The sequence below is a fragment of the Zosterops lateralis genome, assembly GCF_965231275.1.
Source record: "Zosterops lateralis genome assembly, chromosome: 17".
Classification (NCBI taxonomy): Eukaryota; Metazoa; Chordata; class Aves; order Passeriformes; family Zosteropidae; genus Zosterops; species Zosterops lateralis.
The window spans coordinates 10,317,539-10,339,016 of record NC_139777.1 but is presented as its reverse complement, the minus strand read 5'-3'; the positions used below and the strand labels follow the sequence as shown (position 1 = coordinate 10,339,016).

The 21,478-nt window shown below is 51.7% G+C and overlaps 1 protein-coding gene across 4 annotated transcripts in view; it reads left to right on the top strand.

Annotated features, from left to right (window-relative positions):
* The window catches only part of NF2 (NF2, moesin-ezrin-radixin like (MERLIN) tumor suppressor), a 47,373-nt gene that overhangs the window by 21,208 nt on the left and 4,687 nt on the right, over positions 1–21,478 (top strand). The window contains exons 9-16 of one of the 4 annotated variants that reach the window (XM_083873877.1): positions 2,200–2,274; positions 3,751–3,864; positions 6,574–6,696; positions 7,075–7,292; positions 7,942–8,047; positions 13,132–13,259; positions 15,481–15,640; positions 17,311–17,355. In XM_083873877.1, the coding sequence (XP_083730003.1) occupies positions 2,200–2,274; positions 3,751–3,864; positions 6,574–6,696; positions 7,075–7,292; positions 7,942–8,047; positions 13,132–13,259; positions 15,481–15,640; positions 17,311–17,346 (960 nt within the window). In that variant the 3' untranslated portion in view covers positions 17,347–17,355. Of the gene's footprint in view, positions 1–2,199; positions 2,275–3,750; positions 3,865–6,573; positions 6,697–7,074; positions 7,293–7,941; positions 8,048–13,128; positions 13,260–15,480; positions 15,641–17,310; positions 17,356–21,478 lie in introns of all 4 variants that reach the window. The other 3 variants (XM_083873876.1, XM_083873875.1, XM_083873874.1) reach the window with 3 other exon arrangements.

The following is a 21,478-nucleotide window of genomic DNA, read 5'->3' as shown; positions in this document are numbered from 1 at the left end:
GCCCAAATACCAGAGTTCAGAAGTTAAAATCTCTTCTTTACTGCATATATTATGGTATTTATTACTGTGGTTATATTCTGTATTATGGAATACAGGGAGATGTATTCCTGGGGAGAAGAGCTCTTGCCATCTCATTACATCATCTTGGGTTTCAGGCTGCTAGGCTTGGCATAGCAGCTGGAATCTTTTTAGGAAGTTGAGCAATTTAAGCCCGCTGTCGGATAGTGATTTATTAAATCCAGAGTCTAAATATGGGTCTTTGGGATTGTTGGCCCCCAAACCTAATTGAGAACAGAAGTGCAGTTGGCTGAGGAGGGAGGACTGAGCAGCTCCATTGTAAGTCTGAGAAAGCTACTCAAAGAAACCAGCTGCCTTCATGGTAAGGAAGAGAATTAACTTCTTAATTAAAAATGGTTTTCTAATCTAAACATGATATTGATCAGGGGAACAGCTAAATGTTTCTCATCAGCTGCGTTTATTGCATGTCTTGTGAAGTTTTGTAAGCAGTAAATCCATGGTGGAATCATCTCCACTTGCTTTACTCCTTAAAGAGCTTCACAAGTCCACAAAAAGCCCAGCACTGAGTGACTTCCAGAGCTTCCCTGCCTGTGACAGTGCAGTGGGAGCTCCCTAGAATCCAGGGACTCCAGGACCCCTCCATAAGCCTTGCCACAGGACTGTAGCAGAGCTCTCTCCAGGGGAAACACCAATCCCTTCCATCAGCTCAATCATCTGTGTAATCAGGTGCCCACGAGCAGGCCTGACCTGATACAAACAGGGCCAATGGCTGGGAACAGCAGCTCTGCTGACACCACACTGGGGTTATCCCTCCTAACAAAGATTGACTGTTCACTGTTCACTGAAACTCCTCTCCCAGCACATTCCTGCTGCTGCTCTCAGTGACTGCTGGGGGCTCTGTCAGAGCCCGAATCCAGGGACGTTCATGCACGTCTGCTTTTGTGAAAGTCTGAAAAGATTGGCTCTTAAACTGCCAGAGTGAGACAGTGCCAGGGCAGGGCCCTTTGCAGGCAGGGCCGTGTATTGACAGATCTCCCACTCTAATGGACACACTCTGTCTGCTCCAGCTCCTCAGCCCGTTATTTCTGTAGCGTGTGGGGGAGTGATGGAATATGTGCATGTCTCCTAAAAAATGCCATCTTACAGAGCACTCCATCTCTTCAAGTACCCTTTTGATAGTGCAGAGGCTTCTCTCCATCCAAGGGCTGCATTACCAAAGCCCTTGAGGGATTTGTGCCACCACTGGCCTCTCAAGAGGGCTGCTGTGGGAGAGCCTTGGAGAGGGTGAAGCCAGGCTAGAGCTGGCTGGCTGGCACATGGAGTGTAAATGCAATTTCGAGCCAGAGAATAACAGTTTGAATTGTGGGGAAGTCTTAGGACACAGCTAAGTTCTGGAGAAGAAAATGCGTGGAAAATTTTTCTGGGGAGCTCCTGTGAGTGGAAGTGTTGGTGGGAAGGGCAGCAGCTCCTTGCTGTGTTCCTGATGCAGCTCTCCTGCCCTTTTAACAGGAGAGTGCAGCCAAGAGGGGGTCAGGCTCTTCTCCCAGGTAACAAGTGACAGGATGAGATGAAACAGCCCGAGTTGTGCCAGGGAAGGTTTAAGTTGGATATTAGGGGAAATTTCTTCATTAAAGGGCTGTCAAACCCTGGCCCAGACTGCCAAGGAGAGTGTTCAAAACACTTGTGGATGTGGTACCTGGGAACATGGTTTGAGGGTGAACATGGTGCTGTTGGGTTGACACTTGAATTTTATGATCCTGTGGGGCTTTTTCAACTTTAATGATTCTGTGGTTCCCTCAGGCAGCTGAGCTGGTTCTTCTTCCCTTTGGAAACATCCTGAGTTCCTGCTGTGGTTTCTGTGTTCCCTGCAGCTCCCAGGAGAGCAGCACCTTGCCTGGGGAGGTGCTGAGCTGAACCCCCACCTCTGCAGGGTTCTCTGCAGAGGACACCAGCTCCTGTGGCCCCCCATGTTTTCCTGACAGGAGGAACAGTTGTCTCCTTGGCTGCTTTTGATGCGAGTCCTCTTGCTTGGCTCAGAGCCACGAGGACGGCTCTGAGCCGTGTGTCTGACCCTGCTGACCTGCTCTGAGCCAGAGCTTTCAGGAAGAATTTTATAGCTGCGTTTTTATTAAATGCACCACTCTCTGATAACTCTCTCCCTCTTTATTTTTTCCTTTTCAGTTTACGATTAAGCCATTGGACAAAAAGATTGATGTTTTTAAATTCAATTCATCAAAGCTGCGTGTGAATAAGCTGGTAAGTGCACAGACAGTCTTTTTTACTGCCTGCAGCAGTGGGTTCCGCAGAGAGTGTGAGACAACAAGCTTTTGGGGCTTTTCCTTTGAGAGGGAGCTGCTGCTGTGTGGTTGTGCTGGGCTGTAGCAGTTACTGCTCGCTGAAGGAGGGAAGGGGGAGACTCAAGACAAGCTGCTCCACAGAACCTCTCCCCCTTCCCTGTTTTTGTGCTCCCTTTTGGAGCTCTTTGCTTTCAGCTGACCTAAATAGTGGAAGCACTTAGTAAATACAACTCCCAGCTTTGCTCAGTTCCTCTTTCTTCCCATGTGGATCTTTCCCATTCTGCCCTGTGTCATAGCTTTTCCTGTTTTGGGAGGCACCTTTACCAGAGTCCTGGCTTTTCCCCCTCTGAGGACACTCTCCTTGGACAAGGATGGGCTGCACTGAGCTGTCCATGTTGGAGACCAGCTTTAGCTGACATTCTGGATTTGGATCCGTTGTTAGGCTGCACAAGGGCCTTTGCTGTTCTGGTTGTTGGCTGTGCTGTGTCCATAGGAAATGGGGCTTCCTCATTCCCTGCATCATCAGGTTCATAGTGCTGAAATCTTCAGAGATTTCAGCATTTGTTACCTGGGTGGTGTCTGCCCCATCACTGGAAGTGTTCCAGGCCAGGTTGGACAGGGCTTGGAGCAGCCTGGAATAATGGAAGGTGTCCCTGCCCATGGCAGGGGGTGGCACTGGATGATCTTTAAGATCTCTTCTAACCCAAACTATTCCATGATTCTGTGATTTTAAAAATGGAAGAAGAGCATGTAAATCAGTCCTTTAGAAAAGAATCCAAATTTAGAACCCTGCTTTTATTGCCAAAAAAATCTTTTCACTCCTCTATGTGCCCACCTTGTGCTAACCCTCCTCTAGCACTGCCACCTCCCTGGTCCTTACCAGAGAGAGAACCACACTGGGGCTCAAATCCCTTCAGCAAAGTTATCTGGTGATGCCCGAACAAGTTTTTGATAAGCCTTCTGTTTGTCCAAGTTGAAAGTGGTTTTCTTTTTTTTAAAAAAAAATTAATTTATTTTTTAATCTCAGTGCCTTAAATGTACAGTGGGCAGAGGGTGCAAGTTCATCTTGAGCCTAAAGAAAGGGGGCAGTGAGAACCAGGGAACCAGGCAGAGCTCTAGAAATTTTTATTTCATTATTTGGCCTCTTGCCTTTTTAGGGTGGGTGTAAAACAACACCCATGCTGTGCTGGAGGCACAGAAAATTGGTCTCTGCAAAGAGCTGCTGTACCCAGGAGCTGGTGTTTGGTGTGGGACCTGGCTCCCTGCCCCTCCTACAGCTGTGAGAGCTTGCAGGGTTGGAGCTCAGTGGGTGGAAGCACTAACAAGCACCAAATCAAAGCAATTCTAGTGTTTTTGTGTGTCAAGAATACAAACCACCTCACTGCCATCACGAGTACAGCTGTTTCTCTCCGCTCTTCACCCCTGACTGGAACAGATTCTTCAGCTGTGCATTGGGAACCACGACCTCTTTATGAGGAGGAGGAAGGCAGACTCGTTGGAGGTGCAGCAGATGAAAGCACAGGCCAGGGAGGAGAAGGCCAGGAAGCAGGTGAGCCGCATGTCCCATAACCAGTGAGCCAAAATGCACAAATGCAGATGGGCTTGGGAAGGACAAGTCTCTGGAGTGACATCAAAGCAGCTTTCAGGGAAGGTCCAGCTGAACAGTTTTTAGTAGCCTGCTCCCAGCTCTCCAGTCATCTCAGCTTGGCTCTGCAGGTTAGTGGCAGCCTGAGTCCAGCCTCCAGTTTGGGAGCAGAACTGAGAGGACAGGAGGGAAGAGCTGCCCTGGGTGTGTACAAGTGCGGGGCAAGACGTGTGTTGGGACAGCTGATAAATCAGGGGCTGTGAGGGGGAGCTGTGCTCTGCCATAGCTCTTTGGCTCGTTTCTAATTGCAGGGTGATGGAATGCACACCGACACTCCGGGCTGTGCAGCCTGGAATGCTGATTCCACGCTGGCCTCTCTCCGTGCCGCGGGTCAGCCCGGGCGGCCGGCGCGGCGCGGCGGAGGCAGCGGCGTGGAGCCCACGAGCAGAGATCAGCAAATTGAATTGTATGAATCATTGTTTTCTGCTCGTAGACCTTTTCTACTCACTGAAACCCACACAGCTAATCTGAGCACTGGTGCTCAGAATATAAATGGCCCTTTGGCAAAGGAGCCACTAGAGAGGAGCAGGAGAAGCCAGAGCAGTTGCTGCACCCAGCAGGGACTTGTGCTCACGGATCTGGGTCTTACTGTGTTTGAGTGTGGCCACAGAGGTGCATATGTGGGGTGGGGTGCTCAGCTGGCCTGGAAATGGGACATGGCTTGTCCTTCAGGCACCTCTCTCAATCCTTGTGAGGTGCTCAGCTGGGCTGAAGGTTGAACATGACGTGTTCTTCAGGCACCTCTTGGTGTTTGTGTGGTGCTGATGTGCTCAGCTGGCCTTGAAATGGGACAAGGCTTGTTTTTCCTGCATCTCCCAAGGTGCTTGTGTGGTATTGAGGTGCTCAGCTGGAGGTGGGATGTGACTTGTCCTTGAGGCACCTCCTGAAGCAATTTTCTCTCATGTAGCTCGTGGAGTAGGAGGAGAGGTCTGGACTTGAGTCACTACAAGCTCCACTGGGGAAGAGGGGCTTTGTGTCTCCCACAGGGATTCCTCTGGGCAGTAAGGAGTTGGCACTATAGAAACCACTGAGGGTGGAAGAGTACTCTGATGCCTCCAACCATCAATCCTCCACCACTGTCTTCATTAGGCCGTGTCCTTAGTGGAGCAGAAGGTCCTTGGAAGGAGCAGCATGGTGTCCAAGTGCTGGCAGCCTCAGAGATGGTGGTCAGGCATTGGAATGGGCTGCCCAGGGAAGTGGTGAAGTCACCATCCCTGGAAGAGTTCTAAAGTGGATGTGGCACTTAAGGATATGGTTTTGTGGTGTCCACAGTGGTGCTGCGATAATGGTTGGGCTTGGGCTTAGAGGGCTCTTCCAGCCTTAATGATTCCATGAATCTTTAGGTTTTACAATCAATGAGTTTTTGATGTGTTAGGATAACACCACACCCAAGAGCCTGTGCTTATTTGGGCTGCTGGAAGAGGTGAGGACTCTGGGAGGGAGCAGCAGCTTACAGCTTCACATAACCTGCCAAATCCAGAGCACTTGGGCTCCATGGGAAAGGTCAGGCTCCTGTGTGGTCTGGCTGCCCTGTCCTGAGTGAGCCACTGTGCTGTCTGCCCTGCGCTCTGCTCCCTCCACAGCATCCACAGTCATTAACTGGTTTCAGATAGTCCTTTTAGATCAGGAATTCTTGTTAATGAAAGTCCGGGGTGGGATGCAGATCATAATGATAATTAATGAGGGGAACCTTTAATAGAAGGAAGCAGAACGGTTGGAACAGTGGGCGTCCCGCTTTCAGAGCACAGCTGGTGTCCAAAGAGCAGAGAAATGTGGCTTGTCTCACTTCCTTCCCTTATTAAACCCAGCAGGTCTCCTGTCCTGGCTGCAGCGTGGATATTTATAATGCCCCATTCCTGTGGGACTGGAGGGATTAAACTCAGTGTGTTAATTAGCCCAATGGCTCCCTTGGGCTCTTGGCTAGTGAAGAGGCAGTCCCTGGGCACAGCAACCCTCCCAGCATCTTCTGGGAGGAACTGGCAGATCCTGTGGCTTGGATCTTTCACTTCTGGAGAAGTGTTTCTGTTCCCTGCAAACAGAGAGCGTTTGTTTTATCCAGGAATTGCCAGAGGTGGTTGCACTCTGTGTGACCTCCCTCTGAACGAATGGAAGTGAAGGTTCCAGGATACTGGGTTGGTTATCTGATCAAAAGGAGCAGCTGTTCTTGTCCTTCAGCCTCCTGCCACGTGCTGTGGTGTTTGGGAGATGCCCTCAGACTGTCCTTAAGCCCAGTCCCGATGTAAGAAACTCCAGAGAGTTAAGCTGGAGATCTTGAGACCTACTTGTCCTGGTCTGCCCTGTGACTCAACCTAGGAGGACACTGTCTGGGGACATTGTCACCTGCAGGCAGCTCCTGTGGCCATGCTGTGAGTGACAGCCTGAGCAGAGGATGGGAATTGTCTCAGGATGGGCACTTTTCAAGGGAGCATCAAACAGGCTGGCCAGGGTGGAATCACCATCCCTGGAAGGGTTAAAAGAACATGTGGATGTGGCACTTGGGAACATGGGTTAGTGGTGGCAGCAGTGCTCTGGCCTCACCTGTGGTTCTTTCTCCATGGAAAACCTTCCTCATGTGTGTTTTTCTCCTCACTTTCCCCAATCCCTTTTTCCCAGATGGAACGACAGTGCCTGGCACGAGAGAAACAAATGAGAGAAGAGGCTGAGAGGACCAGGGATGAGCTGGAGAGGAGATTGATGCAGCTGAAGGAGGAGGCAACGATGGCCAACGAGGCTCTGGTAGGTCCCTGGGAGGCCATTTCCCGAGCACTGCAGCTGCTCCTCACTCTTTCCACTGCGGAAGCGTTTTTGGAAGCGCTCCGCGACTACCCTAAGACTGCTCCCAAACTGCTGCCAGTGGCCAGTGGGCAGCAGGCTGGATGGAGCTATTTCATCCTGCTGGGCTGCTTGGGAGGAGCACAGCCCTCATGAGGATGATTTGGGACAGAGCCTGGGCACATCCCCGCCTTGGCGGCAGACGGCTGCAGGCTTTCACGGAAGGCAGGGATTCTATGGAGCGTGTCAGAGCGAGCAGCTCGGGGCCCTGCTTCGGGGGCTGTGGGCACATTTGGGGAGACATTGGCTGTGCTCAATGGCTTCATGTCCCGGAATTGTCAGATGAGGTCGGAGGAGACGGCGGATTTGCTGGCGGAGAAGGCGCAGATCACGGAGGAGGAGGCCAAGCTCCTGGCCCAGAAGGCGGCCGAGGCCGAGCAGGAGATGCAGCGCATCAAGGCCACGGCCATCCGCACCGAGGAGGAGAAGCGGCTGATGGAGCAGAAGGTGCTGGAGGCAGAGATGTTGGCACTGAAAATGGCTGAGGAGTCGGAGAGGAGGTCAGAGGGTACAACCTTGCAGCTGCTTCTGCTTTGCTTCCCACCCCCTTCAAGTTATCCCTCTGAGTTATCCTCCCTCAGCTTCCCATGTGTGTCCAACAGCAAATGGACCTTTGGTCCAGCTGGTTTCCTTTTCCAAAAGCCAGCTCTGCTTTTGGTGCTTTCTGCAACCTTCCCCTGCATTCCCCAAAGTGTTTACAGCATTAGTAACACTTGGGGGTTGTTCTTCCTCTGGATGGTGGATCTACATTCCCTGTCCTTACTCCTTACTCCTCCTTACCTCCTCATTCCTTACTCCTCTGCTTAGCTCTCAGTTGTTCAGTTCTCCTTTCCAGCCATGAGTTCTGTTCCAGGTTAGCATTGAACAGAGACTTTGCTCCTTGTTAAAATTGATGATTCCACCCTCCTGATACCCAAGTCCAGGTCCCACGGTGAATGTGGCAGTGAGCAAGTAAAAGATCAGCCTTGTTTCCTTCTGGCTGATTACTCCTTTCTGTGTGAGAGCCTGTTGGGTGTCAGCCCTTCTGCTTGGATGAACTCAGCCCTTCTATGTCTCTTCTTTCCTATTCCCCACTGTGATCCTGCTTCTCCATCCTCTCGTTCCCTCTGGCTCCAGTCTGATATTTGCTGTTTGCTGTTGTCTTTGCAGGGCAAAGGAGGCTGATCAGCTCAAGCAGGACCTGCAGGAGGCTCGTGAGTCGGAGCGCAGAGCGAAGCAGAAGCTCTTGGAGATCACCAGCAAGTCTTCCTACACAGTAAGAGAGATCTGTGTTGTAATTCCCAGCTCCCTGCCCTCCTGTGCAGCCTGGAGGAGCCTCCTTCTCCATCCCAGCCATGGAGGGGGCTGAGCTGTCTCATTGCTGCTCAGAAATCCTGAGCAGTGCTTGCCCTTTTCATCCCTGCATCTCATCCAGCAGAACTTCACTATGCTCTTTTTTTTTTTCCACCCACCTCTTGCTACGAGAGCAAAGGAACTGCTGGTGAAATTAAAGCAGCAAATTTTAAACCAATTCAGCAGCCATGTCAGAGCCACTTTGCCAGCACATGCGGAGTGCACCAGCTTAGCAAGAACCTTTAAAATGGGGTTAAATATGTCCTTACTCTTGTTAGGTGGGATAAACACTGTTCAGAACCTGTAAATTCATTCTCTGAATGTAAACTGGACCTTTATGTGCTGGAAAAAAACTGACTGGAAGGAAGATTATTCCATAATTGTCCATTAAGAGGATTTCACACCTTCCTCTGAAGCATCTGGTCCTGGTTCCTGCCGGGCACTGAAAAGCCAGACTAGATGACCATTGCTCTGACTTGTCTGGCAGTTCTTTTCCTCTGCTTCCCTAACTGTGCCTGCAAACCCCATCAGGTGCCCCCTTCCCTGCAGCTCACACCTGTTTCTTCCTGGTCTGGAGGAAGGGGAAGAGCATCAGGAATAGGTTTGATGTGGAAGTTATGGACATGCCAGGACTGAGGTTTGAATTTGTACCTGCAGGCTCCTTCCCTCTTTCTCTGGAAACTTCTTAGGAGCAGATTGGAGAGGGATTGAGATGAAGCAACTTTTCATCCCAGTTCCCTGGAGTTCACTGCAAGAATATTTGGAAGCTGTTAAAAATAACAGTGATGGAAAATAATCAGGTGCTCTCAGCTCTGGGACACTCAGTCAAGTGAGTGCTGGATAAAGCCCAGCTTTGGAGTGCTCCTTCTCGTGCCAGTCACTAGAATTCTGGGATGCACCAGCTCCTTGATTCTGGCTTTAACTTGTGCACAGGGAGACACTTGTCCTCACTGGAACTCTGCTGCGTGGCTACACCAGCCAGTGTGGAATTGGGCAGCTCTTCCACATCCATGTTCCCTCGTGTTGCCATGTCCATCCTTAGTGAAACCAGCAGAGCTGCAGCTCAAAGCCCTTGTGCCAAAACTCCGGTGCAGGGGAGCAGCTGGGTGGCTCTGCTCTCTGTTCCCGTGGAATTAGAGCCTCATTAGGGGAATGTTGTGGGATTGCATGGAGCTCAGCTCCACCCCTCCAGCTGCATCTGCCTGGAGGCAGAGCTGCCACTTCCAGACACATGGGGCTGTGTCCTCTCTCTGCCTTCCCTGAAGGGCCCTGGCCTTCTGGACACAGCTTCCATTTGCCTGGTGGGAAGGGAAAATGCTTTTTTCCTCTCCATTTCAGTGACAGGGTCCCGTCATGCAGCTGCTGTCCCTCCTGCCCCTCTCCCTGCTCTGGGATGAGGGCTGTGCTGCACAGGCCCCCATGGTTGTTGTTTTCCAAGGCCAGAAGGAGGCTGTTGTGACCAGCATGTTCATATCCAGGTGAAAACACCTTGCTGGGCTCTTGTATCCTCTGTTACACTTCCCTGGATTGCCAGCACATGGAGGGATCCTGTTTTGAAAGCTGTTATTGAAAGACTTGAGTTCCTGAGCTCTGATGAACGGTGCAGGATTCCAACTTTCTCCTCCTGAACAAGTGTGTAACATTGGGTTTTTTCTTTTCTATGGTCCCAGACTTGTGCTGTGTCATCCCCTGACACTGGGACCTCAGCAGGACTTCACAAGAGCAAGAGAGGAAGGAGGGAGCGGGTGGATGTAGAATCATTTAGGTTGGAAAAGACCCTTAAGAGATCGAGTCCAGTCCTTGACCTAACTCTGTGCTGCAGAAAAGGCAAAAGAAACAGATAAATTTATATATTTTTCAAATTTAAAATCTCCAATCCTGGTTCTTTAAAGCTTGCTTCAGTGTCTTTTTAGTCCTTGAAGCCCAGGCTGCTTTTATGATGTCACTGGTAGGTGATGCATGAGAAGTGAGATGTGGATCTGAGTCTCAGGCCGTCAGGGCTTGGAGAACAACTCATTCCTTACGGACTTGGCCGCAGCTCTTTGCCTCCCTCAGTGCCCTTCAGGTGCCAAATAAAGGCAATCACCTCCTCTCCAATCCTATGGGAGCTGTAAGTGGCTGGTTTGGGCTTGCCCAAATTCCTGAGCAGCAAAATAAGAGCAGTGGCAGCACCAGGAGGAGTTTTCCCTGCAGGGGAAACCTCCTGACCTGGTCTGTGCTCCCTCCGGGTTCTCCGTCTCGCTCTGTATTCCAGAGGGATCCAAGGGATGACTGCTGCCAGCGTGGTGCTTCCCTCTGTTAACGGCAGGAAATTGCTGTAATGCAGGAACAGGGCTTTGCAGTTTGTTCCAGGTGAGGGAACACATATGGAAAAAGCTCCCTGTCCCTTTTATCACCTCATGGCCTCAGATTAGAAATAACAGCACCTGCTGCAAGAGCTGCCCAGGAGTGTTGCAAAGGGCAGGAAATCTGCAGCAGGAATTTTGGCCCTCTGCCCTGCTCAGGTGAGACCCCACCTGCTCAGAGCTGCCTCCAGATCTGGGGTCCCAGGACAGGAGGGACCTGAAGCTGCTGGAGAGAGTCCAGAGGAGGCCACAGAGGTGCTCCAAGGGCTGGAGCCCCTCTGCTCTGAAACCAGGCTGGGAGACCTGGGGGTGCTCACCTGGAGAACAGAAGGCTCCAGGGAGAGCTCAGAGCCCCTGCCAGGGCCTAAAGGGGCTCCAGGAGAGCTGGAGAGGGACTGGGGACAAGGGATGGAGAGACAGCACACAGGGAATGGCTTCCCACTGCCAGAGGGCAGGGCTGGATGGGATATTGGGAAGGAATTGTTCCCTGGGAGGGTGGGGAGGCCGTGGCCCCAGAGTGCCCAGAGAAGCTGCCCCTGGATCCCTGGCAGTGCCCAAGGCCAGGTTGGACAGACCTTGGAGCAGCCTGGGCTGGTGGAAGGTGTCTCTCCCCACAGCAGGGGTGGCACTGGATGATCTTTAAGGTCTCTTCACACCCAAACCATTCCATGATTCTATTAAATGCTTTGCTCCAGATATCAAGCCCATGCCTTTGCCCTGAACCTGCTCACTCTTTGCCTTTTCCATACTCTTCCTCCTGCTTTTTCATACTCAGACTCCTGCTGCTCTCTTGACTTCTCCAGTTTTTTCCTTGCTCTGTGGCAGAGCAGTGCCGAGGGAAGAGAAGGACATAGTGGCTGTAGCAACCCTGATAAATTGGCTCAAGCCTTAATGGCTGCAGCAACTGAAATTCTTGCTCAACTGCTACTGCTGCTGTTGGGAGTTTTTAAAAACAAAACCCAGCAAAGCTTTTACTGAAAAGAAACCAAGCTAAAGGTTGTTTGAAGGCCAGTGGGCTGGCTTGGATGCTCCTGGCTCTCCTGCACTGCAGGAACAGGAGAACCTCACATGGGAAGGGCTTTGGGAACGCCTGTGTGCCTTACAGAGAAGGGACTTGAATGTCAATGGGATGCAAGTATTTAAATCAGTTAAGTGCTTTGGCAGACCTGTCCCCTTTCCTTCGAGACTGGAATTTAGGTACTGAGCTGTCCCTTCCAGCGCCTGCTCCAGAATTAATGTGGTTTTGTTCCGTGCTGGCAGCAAAGGGGGAGGAAGGAGTTGGGTTTCCTTGTCATGTGGGTCTTAACTCACCTGGAAGGCTCCAGCCAGGCCAAGTGCAGTTTGAGGCACCCCCTTGTTTATGCTTGTACAAGGTGTTTGTGTTCCAGCTTCGCTGGTCGATGAAATGTTGTCCCTCTCAGATTTGTCCGAGCTGGGAACGAGCCCTGGCTGTTTGTGAATTCCAGGCTGGTGGTGAGGGAAGAGGCAGGTTATTGTGCAGAGTAAATCTGTCACCCCAGTGCTTGCAGGTCTTGCTGAGGAGCAGCTAGCTGAAAACAGTGCCTGAAGTATCCCAAATAGGAGAAATGAGGGAAAGAAAGAGCCAATGGAAGCTCAAACTCTCATTTGTTAGAGCAGCTACCCAGCAGTGCCATTCCAGGTTTGGGCACATTGTTTTCCTTACAGGAGTCCCTTAAAGCAAGAAGGAGCATCCAGGAGGGAGGTGGTGGATCTTTGGGATGCTGGGCTGGATTTCTCATATCCCAGAGCAGGGCTGAACAGGCTGGCAACAATTGTGACTCAGCCCCATCTGATGCTGCTGTGCCACCCTTGACGTGTGCTCTGTTTGCCACCTCATCCAGCGTGCTGCAGGAGCAGAGCCATGACTCCAGCAGGCTTTTCCTCTCCTTCTAATGAGCCCATTTGTTAGAAGTGTGACAGATTTTTTGACTGAAAGGAAGAAGGGTCATTTTTTAGGAGAAGATAAAATCTGAGGGCCTGGCAGTATGTGTCACTGGGGGATGGCAAAGCAGTTTGCAGGAGGAAGAAAGTCCCAAATCCTTACTCAGGTGTTCCAGGAGTCATTTGCTGTGTTATCTCCATTTCCAGCTGAATCTAGAAGTGGTTTCTAAACCTTTGGAGCTGTAAATTACTGAGGAGATAAAAATGTGTCGGTGCATCTCCATGGACCTTGCTGGAATGGCATCCTTGGGGTCACATTGGTCTTTGTTCAGGCTTTGGGGAGCTGTGGAGTGCAGGACTCTGCTGTCACACGGGGTCTTACATTGTCCCTGCTCACAGCTTGAACTTTATAAACCTGACTGAATGTTAAGTAGCAGACAGATGACTCCCAAGAGGCAGCTTCTGTCCAACCTGAAGTGACACAGCAGTGATAAAGCCTTGATTTTACCAAGTTTTGTCAATAGATTTTGGAGGCAGGTGGTGTTTTGTCTCCTTTTTAAGGCTGCAAAGAGTCGTGGAGGAGCAATAGCTTTGAACTGAAGAGCAAATTGGGATTGGAGCAAAGGGGTCTCCTGGCTGATCTTGTGCTCAGGACTCTGGGCTCAAGTGTTGCTCTGATTTTACCTTGGCATTGCAGAACATCTGCCGTGGTGACACTTGCATGGCCCAGAGTGATTAACTTGTGCTCTCTCTGCAGCAGTCCATGAACTCGAGTACCACAGCACTGCCCACTGACCTGCCAAGCTTCAACCTCATCAGCGAGAGCCTCTCCTTCGACTTCAAGGATACGGACATGAAGAGGCTGTCCATGGAAATCGAGAAGGAGAAGTACGTGGCACGCGTCCAGTCCGGGCTGGGCTGGGATTTGGGCTGGACATGAGCCGTGTGTGGCCAGGAAGGTCAAGGGCACCTGGGCTGTGCCAGCCCTGGGGTGGCAGCAGGAGCAGGGCAGTGCCTGTCCCCTGTGCTGGCACTGCTGGGGCACCTCCAGGGCTGGGGCAGCTCTGGGACCCTCCTGGCAAGAGAGACCTGGAGGGGCTGGAGCGTGTCCAGGGAAGGGAACAGAGCTGGGGAAGGGGCTGCAGCCCCAGGAGAGGCTGAGGGAGCTGGGAAAGGGGCTCAGCCTGGAGAAAAGGAGGCTCAGGGGGGACCTTGTGGCTCTGCACAACTCCCTGACGGGAGGGGACAGCCGGGGGGGTCGGGCTCTGCTCCCAGGGAACAGGGACAGGAGGAGAGGGAACGGCCTCAGGCTGGGCCAGGGGAGGCTCAGGCCAGTTATTGGGAAGATTTTGTCATGGAAAGAGCTGTCCAGCCTTGGCACAGCTGCCCAGGGCAATGGGGGAGTCCCCATCCCTGGAGGGATTTAACAGCCATGTGGGTGTGGCACTTGGGGACATGGGGCAGTGGTGGCCTTGGCAGTGCTGAGGAATGGTTGGTAACCTCAGAGGGCTTTTCCAACCTGAGCAATTCTGTGCTTGTCCTGGCTGAGCCTTTCCCTGGTGGAGATCTGGTGTGTGAGACCTGTCCCTGCCACCTGCTCACAGGTGAGCTCAGGGCCCTGCTCCAGGCAGTTCCTCTCCGTGTGGGAATCCTGGCTCCTGCTCAGGCTGGAATTGCCCATGATGGTGGAAAGAGTTAACAGCAGCCTGAGTACTGGAGGCCTGAGTTTGAGGCTTTGCAGGTGTCCAGGGAATGTGGTGATAGCTGGGGTGTGTTGAGGTCCTGCACTAAGGCTTTAACCCCTTTTCCTTGGAATTTGTGTCACGTTCCTGGATAAAAAGTGTTCGCCAGCAAGTTTGGATGTGATTATGAGCTTTGATCTTGTGTTTTCCTGAGGGTGTAAGTGTAGCCTTCGAAATTACCAGTTGAGCAGAAATCAAAGCAGATCAGATTTTAATCTCTGTAGTAATGATGTGCTTTGTTCATCGATTGGGTCGTAGATCAAAGCCACAATGGCTCTGTCATCCTGCTCCGGCCAAAACTTCCCCAGGCTGCAGTGACACACCCCTGGATCCCAGAGGGTGCTTTGGTTTGCCTCTGCTCAGTGCCCTCTCCCGTGTATGAAATCACAGACCTAGAGACAGGAGATTAAGAACTTTTGAAAACTTTTCCCAAAGCCAGAAGGAAAAAGATAGAAGCTGAAAATAACAGGATAATTCCTGGTTCTGTACCCAGGTTGCTATCTAGGTCATCCTGCTCTCCTGAGCAGGGAGAGCTGCCTCTGCCAATTGCTGAAAGCAGTTAGGATGCTTTTCCTGTCTTCTCTGGGGCTATTCTCTTTCCTCGGGTGCTGGGATAAACTTCTCTACAAATTTTGGCACTGGAAAGGGTTCCTATTACCCTGCTGGCCCTCTGACCTGGCTCAGGGGGTTAATCACAGGTACAAAACTCATGGGGTGATTTTTCCAGTTGATTTTTCATTGTGGAAGGCACTTCAGGATGAGTTATGGGAATGCCTGGCTTTGTGGGTTGGTTTTTTCCCTCTTTTTTTTTTTTTTTTTTTTTTTTTTTTTTTTTTTTTTTTTTGTGGAGATTTTCTCTCTGCCAGGGATGCCCTATGTCCCCTATTCTGGGGACAGCACTTGCTCCCACACAGTTTACGAGCTAAATGCCTCTAAAACACAACAAATCAGTACATCAGGGTCTTTCCTCATGGGAAGATTTCTGGATTTGGGTTATGGAGCAGGTTTGGGAAGGGGTGCAGGGGTATAGAGCTCTCCTGAGTAGCTGCTTAAACCGTGGTGTGGTGTAAACCTCTGTCAGCTTCACTGGCAAATTGGGAGGCTTAAATTACACCCAGCTTGGGTTTAATTTTGTATAATAATGCAACTTACACTTTTATTGCTGGGTTGGCTGTCTGGGTCCCCTTTAATAAGGAACAAATAATTGCTCTGAGTAGCTCACTGTGTGCTATAAACTGATATCATCAGTTCCACATGCTAAAAATAATGAAGAAAAGCAGTTTCTGTTACAATTCTGTTATCAGGGTGTCACATCAGCACGTGCAACTGGTCAGTGCTAACCCAGGGCTGTTCTGTGTGTGTGTTAGGGTGGAGTACATGGAGAAGAGTAAGCACCTGCAGGAGCAGCTCAACGAGCTGAAGACAGAAATTGAGGCACTGAAGCTCAAGGAGAGAGAGACAGCTCTGGATATTTTGCACAACGAGAACTCCAGCCGGGGCAACAGCAAGCACAACACTATTAAAAAGGTATCAGAGGGCCCCAGTTTGTATCTCCCCTGATGAAACCCTTTAAAAAGAACCCTAAAGTCACCCAGGTTTTGATAATAAAATTGTTGGATCTAGGCTTTCTTCCCTAGCTGCTTAGCTTTGATCAGAGAATTCCAGCCTCTGGTGGTCCTGGTGTCCTGACCCAGCCTGGTCTCTCCAGTGCTGTGGGAAGGAATGTGAAGGTCTCCAGGGCTGAAGGTCTTGCTGAACCTTAAAAGCTATACAAGGATGTTTTTGGAAGGGCTCTGCATCCCTAGTGAACAGGAAAAGCCCTCCCTTCCTATTGCAGCCATTCCCTATGAGCACTGAGCTTGTCTGGTGAATAATGAGGGCAGAAATACTCCTGGCTTAGGAGCTTTCAGTGGAAAAAGCCAAAAGCTCTTCCTCTATTTTAATCTCTCTAGAGAAACCTGTAGTGCAGCTTCAGTCACTAACAGCAAAGCCTTTGCTGGCAGGGGGTGTGAGACCTCTGCTCCCTGGAGCCACCTGCCTCCCAAAATGGGGCTGACATGAGAAACTGCAGCCAAAAATTGAGGCTGCCTGGGCCTGCTGACCCGTGGGTCACCTCAAAGCTCACAACAAAAACCCTTCTTTATTTCTACATCCCATCTTTTTCCTTTGCCTCAGTGCTGGGCTCTGTAACAAGGGGCTGGGGGCACATCCATGATGGATTTGCATGGTGGTGGTCAGCCCCACTCACCTGCAAAGGCTTTTTTTCCTGCAAAGGCTTTTTCCTGGCTGGCTTTTTGCTAGCAGCTGTCCTTGGGAAGGATTCAGAAATCCGTACGGCACGGGATGCAGGCTGTGGCAACAACTGCAGGCTTGAAAAACAAATCCTGCTCTCTTTACTACTCCCAGCCACGAGTTATGTCTGAAAGAATTTGGAAATATCAGTTCTTGCCGACTTTCATGGCTGGGAGTTAGTGATCACTGAATTGGGGCAGGAAAATGAATCTAGCGGGGCTCACTCGCCAGTTTCCCCATGCTGGCCTGGAGCTATTCAGGTTCCTGTCACACTAGAGAAGAGAAAATAAAAATCTTCACAACCCCTTTTGTCATTGTAGAATCTGGAGGCGTTTCTGCTCCCAGTAGGTTTTGGTAGGATTTGTCTCTGTGTTCCAAGTCCTTGGTTTAAACAGAAACTGCTAAATTTTCACTTCTGACAGAGAGGAGTTCATAGAGAGCTGATGGTCCCATTTGTCTTCCTTAAAGAGGGTGGCTGGGCCATCATTTCCACGTCTGTCAGGGCTTGTCACTGCGCCGTCACTTTGCCTCCCTTTGAAGATGGAGCCTTGTCCTGTCCCCTCCCTTCCGGAGGCAGTGGGGGCTGCCCGGCCGCTGAGTCTCAGCAAGGAGCAAAGGTTCCCAAATAATAGACTATTAGTGGAGACATCAGAGGGAAACTACAGCCTGCCCTGCTCAGAGAGGTCAGCAGGGCTTTTGTCTTTGCTGTGGTGAAGGCAAGGAAACACAGGGCACTGGGAATGGGATATCAGTGCAGCAATACTTCAATGGCACCAACCCTCTGTCTCACCTGGAAGCTGCTGATTGCTCCAGGCAAGCCCTAAGATCCCACAAATCACCTGCCCTTCTATCACACACGGGGATTATTATTATTATTTGTTGTTCATTTTATTTTGCTGGTTTAGCCTCAAGCCCAGGGCAGAAGACCTATCTGCATTTGAGAATTCCAAGTAGGTTATTCCAAGGTACTCTGCGTGGGGGTGCTGGGATCTGGCTGTGGCACTAACCCGTGCATGAGCTTGCCTGCGCTCCAGCGGGACCGGCTGCCCGCTGTCACCCGTCCAGCCCGGCTCTCCCTCCCTCAGGAGCGCTCCCAGCCTCTCTGCATTTGTTCCTACACCTGATCCTCTGTGCTGGGAGCTTCTTTCTTGGCAGAAGTTGAGTTGGCAACCTCAGAGGGGGAGTTCAGGTAGAGGCACTTAAATAATTCAGCGCGCCTGGTTTTGCACACCGGTGCTTGGGAATCTATCGGAGGTGCAGGGCAGCCTTTGAAGATTCCTTTAATGAAATAAACCAGCACCTTCCCCCCTTGTTTGTTGCAGAAAGAAATTCAGGATGTAGAAAAAAATACCCCAAACAAACAGCCAAACCCCATCAGCTCTGCTGCCAACACTGTCAAAATAGGCTAAAAATGCGCAGCTCCATCTCAGAGCGGAGCAGCATGACGATGCTCTGCCTGTTTGAGAAGCATCCCAGGAAGGTAGAGCAGAGGATTGAGGACAGCTGGTGTCTGCAGGTGGCTCTTGTGCCAGGGGAAGGTCACCAGCACACCTGGGGACAGGAGTTGTTCTTCTTCCTTCACTGCCTCTGCCTGTCCCTTACCTCCTCCCACCTGGGGGGTCCTGCTCTGTTAATGCCACATCTCTTGTTCCTGGAGCCTGCTTTCCTCCAAGGATTTCCCTCGATCCACAGGCTGTGTGTGCTGAGCATCCACTCCCTCCTTTGGGAGGATGAGTTTGAGGAAGCTGTCTTGCTCTGCCCTGGGGCTTGGTTCTTGCACAGCCACAGGGTTTTGGGAGCTTGCAATTGGTGGCACTCAGGGTACTGGGATACCACACTCAGAGGTGGCAGAGCTGGCGGGAAATGCTTTTGTAAAGGATAGAGCAATTCCCCAGCAGCTCTGGAGCTCGGGAGCAGAGACAGGAGGTTGTTTTACCCAGGAGAACTCAGGACAAGCTGTGCTGTTCTTCACTGCACCAGCTATTCCAGGGGCTGTAAATCCCTGCAGTTTGGATTTTGTGCCAGCTCTGGGGAGCTGCACGTGTTCCCCCAAACAGGCTGCTCTCATTGTTAGGCACTTCCATGCAGAAGAGGCTAAAAAGGGTGACCCTGCAGGTATAGGCCACCTTGGGGGAGGTGTTGGATGTTGCCAGACAGACTGGCCATGGATGAAACACGTTATTCCATCCCACCTGGCTTGAAGACCTCTGGCAGGTAAAGTTGGGGTGAAATCCACTTGTGGCCACAGCACAAGGAGGTGGAATGAAGCCCTGGCAGTTTGTGGGAAGACTCTTCCAGCAGCTGGGAGCGCTGCAGTGCCCAGGAGGACCCCCATAATTAAAGCAGCTGCACAGTGAGCGCTGCAGCGTGACCTCTGGGGTTTGGTGCCTGCCTTTGAAGGCGCCTGCTAAGTTTTTCATGTTTAATTACGTGGTTAACATGCTAATCCCTTTTTATGAGCTCTGTGGGCACAGCACAGACACCTCATCTGGAAGCGCTGCTCTCCCTTCTCCGTAGCTCCCTGCCGTGGGCTGGTGCTGTGGCTCCAGCTGGCTCCGATTCAGGAGGGTTTGTCACTTAGGCTGTGGCAGAGGGTGAAAAACCCACTTCTTCCTCATCTCCTCTGCTGCAGGAAAGCTCCTAGGACAGGCTGCTAAAACACAATCAGGTCTTTGATTCCAGTTGCTTTCTTCTTGCACAGTCATGCTTATTTACTGGGATTTAAGCCCTTTGAAGTATCCAGGCAAGGAGCAAATCTCCACGCCTGTTCTCAGACAAGCAGCTTTGTCGTTGAGCCTCTGGTCCTTCCACAGGCAGCCTTGGCCACTCCTGCCAGGCTCTCACGTGGCTGAGAGCAGCTTCTCCAGGGCTAGAGCTCAGTCCCAAGGGATCACTTTTGGGACCCATGGGGATCATGCAGATCCTGCTGGCTCCTCTCCTGGCTCTGATCCTGGACGTGGTGCAGTGTTGTCCTTGGCTTGGATAATGATCATTGTGAAGATGCTTTGAGATCTGAGCTAGGGGAGTGTTCAGACTGGAGAAGAGAAGGCTCCAGGGAGATCTCAGAGCCCCTTCCAGGGCCTAAAGGAGAAGTGGGGAGGGACTTGGGACAAGGGGTGGAGGGACAGGACACAGGGAATGGCTTCCCACTGCCAGAGGGCAGGGCTGGATGGGAGATTGGGCAGGAATTGTTCCCTGGGAGGGTGGGCAGGCCCTGGCACAGGGTGCCCAGAGCAGCTGTGGCTGCCCCTGGATCCCTGGCAGTGTCCAAGGCCAGGCTGGACATTGGGGCTTGGAGCAGCCTGGGACAGTGGAAGGTGTCCCTGCCCCTGGCAGGGGGTGGGACTGGATGGGCTTTAAGGTTCCCTTTGGATTTAGCCAATAAACAGTTCCGAGCTGGAAGCAAAGAAGGGTGAGTGAGGCAGGGCCAGGGGGATTTCTGCAGCCTTGTCCTCCCTCCTCCTCCCTCCTGCCACCTTTGGGATAGGCTGTGCTCTGTCCTTGTGAGGACGGTGGCTGGTGATGGCACTGCTGCCTGTGTGTCTCATCATGCAGACAGGATGTGCCACCCCCAAATGTCAGAAGGCTCCTTCATCATCTGGACAGGTGGAAGGATTCTGAGAGGCTGGTGCTGGGGCAGACACTTCATCTATTTTCCACCTGTACGGGATGAGCAGTGTGCTAGGGATCACTGAAACGTGTTCCTTGAGAACTTCACAATTTCTGTGCGGTCCCTGTCACCTCCTGGGGACTGCCTTCCTCATCTCTCCCCTTCTGGAACTACAGATTCTCTGGAATAGGTCTGTTTTGCTCTAGTGGTTTTTTTGAGAGAAGGAAAATGTGCCCCTTGCAGAGAGAAGAGACCAGCACAAGGAATGCTCTGGGAAGGACAAAAGGAGGGAGCCTGGGTGGGACAGAGCAGGCTGAGCTGCCTTCCTTCCCAGTAGATCTTGGGACAGGGATGAGGTGCTCTTCAGTCTCCTGCAGGGCTGTATAACCCAATCCTGCCTGGAAAGGGAAGGCAGAATGGGCACACCACCAGGAAGGGACTTCCCAGGAGCAGCAGCACCAGTGTTTCCCATTTCCTTGGGAGCTGTGAGATTGGAAAAGATCAGTGAGGCTGCCAGCTTCTCACTCAGCCTGGCACCTGGCTGGGGTGCACGTGGGAGCCAGGAGATACCCAAGTGGGCAGAGCATCTCTGGGAACACATTTTCCAAGTGCAGGAGGAGATGGAGACTCATCCCACATGGACTTGCCCACATGTGAGAGACCACATCCCTTCCAGGTTCATTTTCTTTCCAGTTCTCCTCGGAGCTGGGAAGTGAAACTCCCAGGCAGTTAAACTGGGACACGGCAGCCTCTTTTCCTTGTTTACAAGGAACAAGAGGAAAGTAGGAAACGTCAGGCCTATCAGCTATTTCTGTGGCAGCCTTTGAAAAGCGTTTCCTTCACATGGAGCGTCATCTTCTCCTTTCAAATGGGCTCATCAAAGCGTCGGGGGCTGGGGGACAGTTGTGCTCGGGAGAGAATAAACGGCAGCGTGGGAGTGAGAGAGGAGAGGGGAGGGAAATGGGAAGAATCACAGGAAAATAGGGGTTGGGTTCAAAAGTAACAGTGAGAATTGAAAGGTCCACCTGGCTGGTGGCACTGAGGAGTGGGCAGGGATGGAGAAAGGCATCAGGGCACTGAGTGGGGAATAAAGAGGATTAGTGTGTGGAGCAGTGGGTGATGATTAGCAAGGACTGTAGATCTTCCCAGCAGCAGGAAAACATCTTGGCATCGCACAGAGGAGGGTGGCACAGGTCCCCCTGTCCTCCAGCCTGGCCATGCTGCAGGATAAACAAGGAAACAGCAAGGAAATGAGACATCTTAAACCTCTCGCTGCTAGGGGAGGCTTGGGAGCAGGTTGATGTGAGTTGCAGCCCTTTCCCCTCCCTGGTGCCTGGGGTGGCCCTGGCTGTGGGGGCTCACAGGAGCCATGGGGGGTTTCCCTGGATTGTGTTTTCCCAGCCCCGGCAGTGCTGTGCCTGCACTTATTGGGTTACCTGCTCCAAACTGCTGTGCCTGCCAGG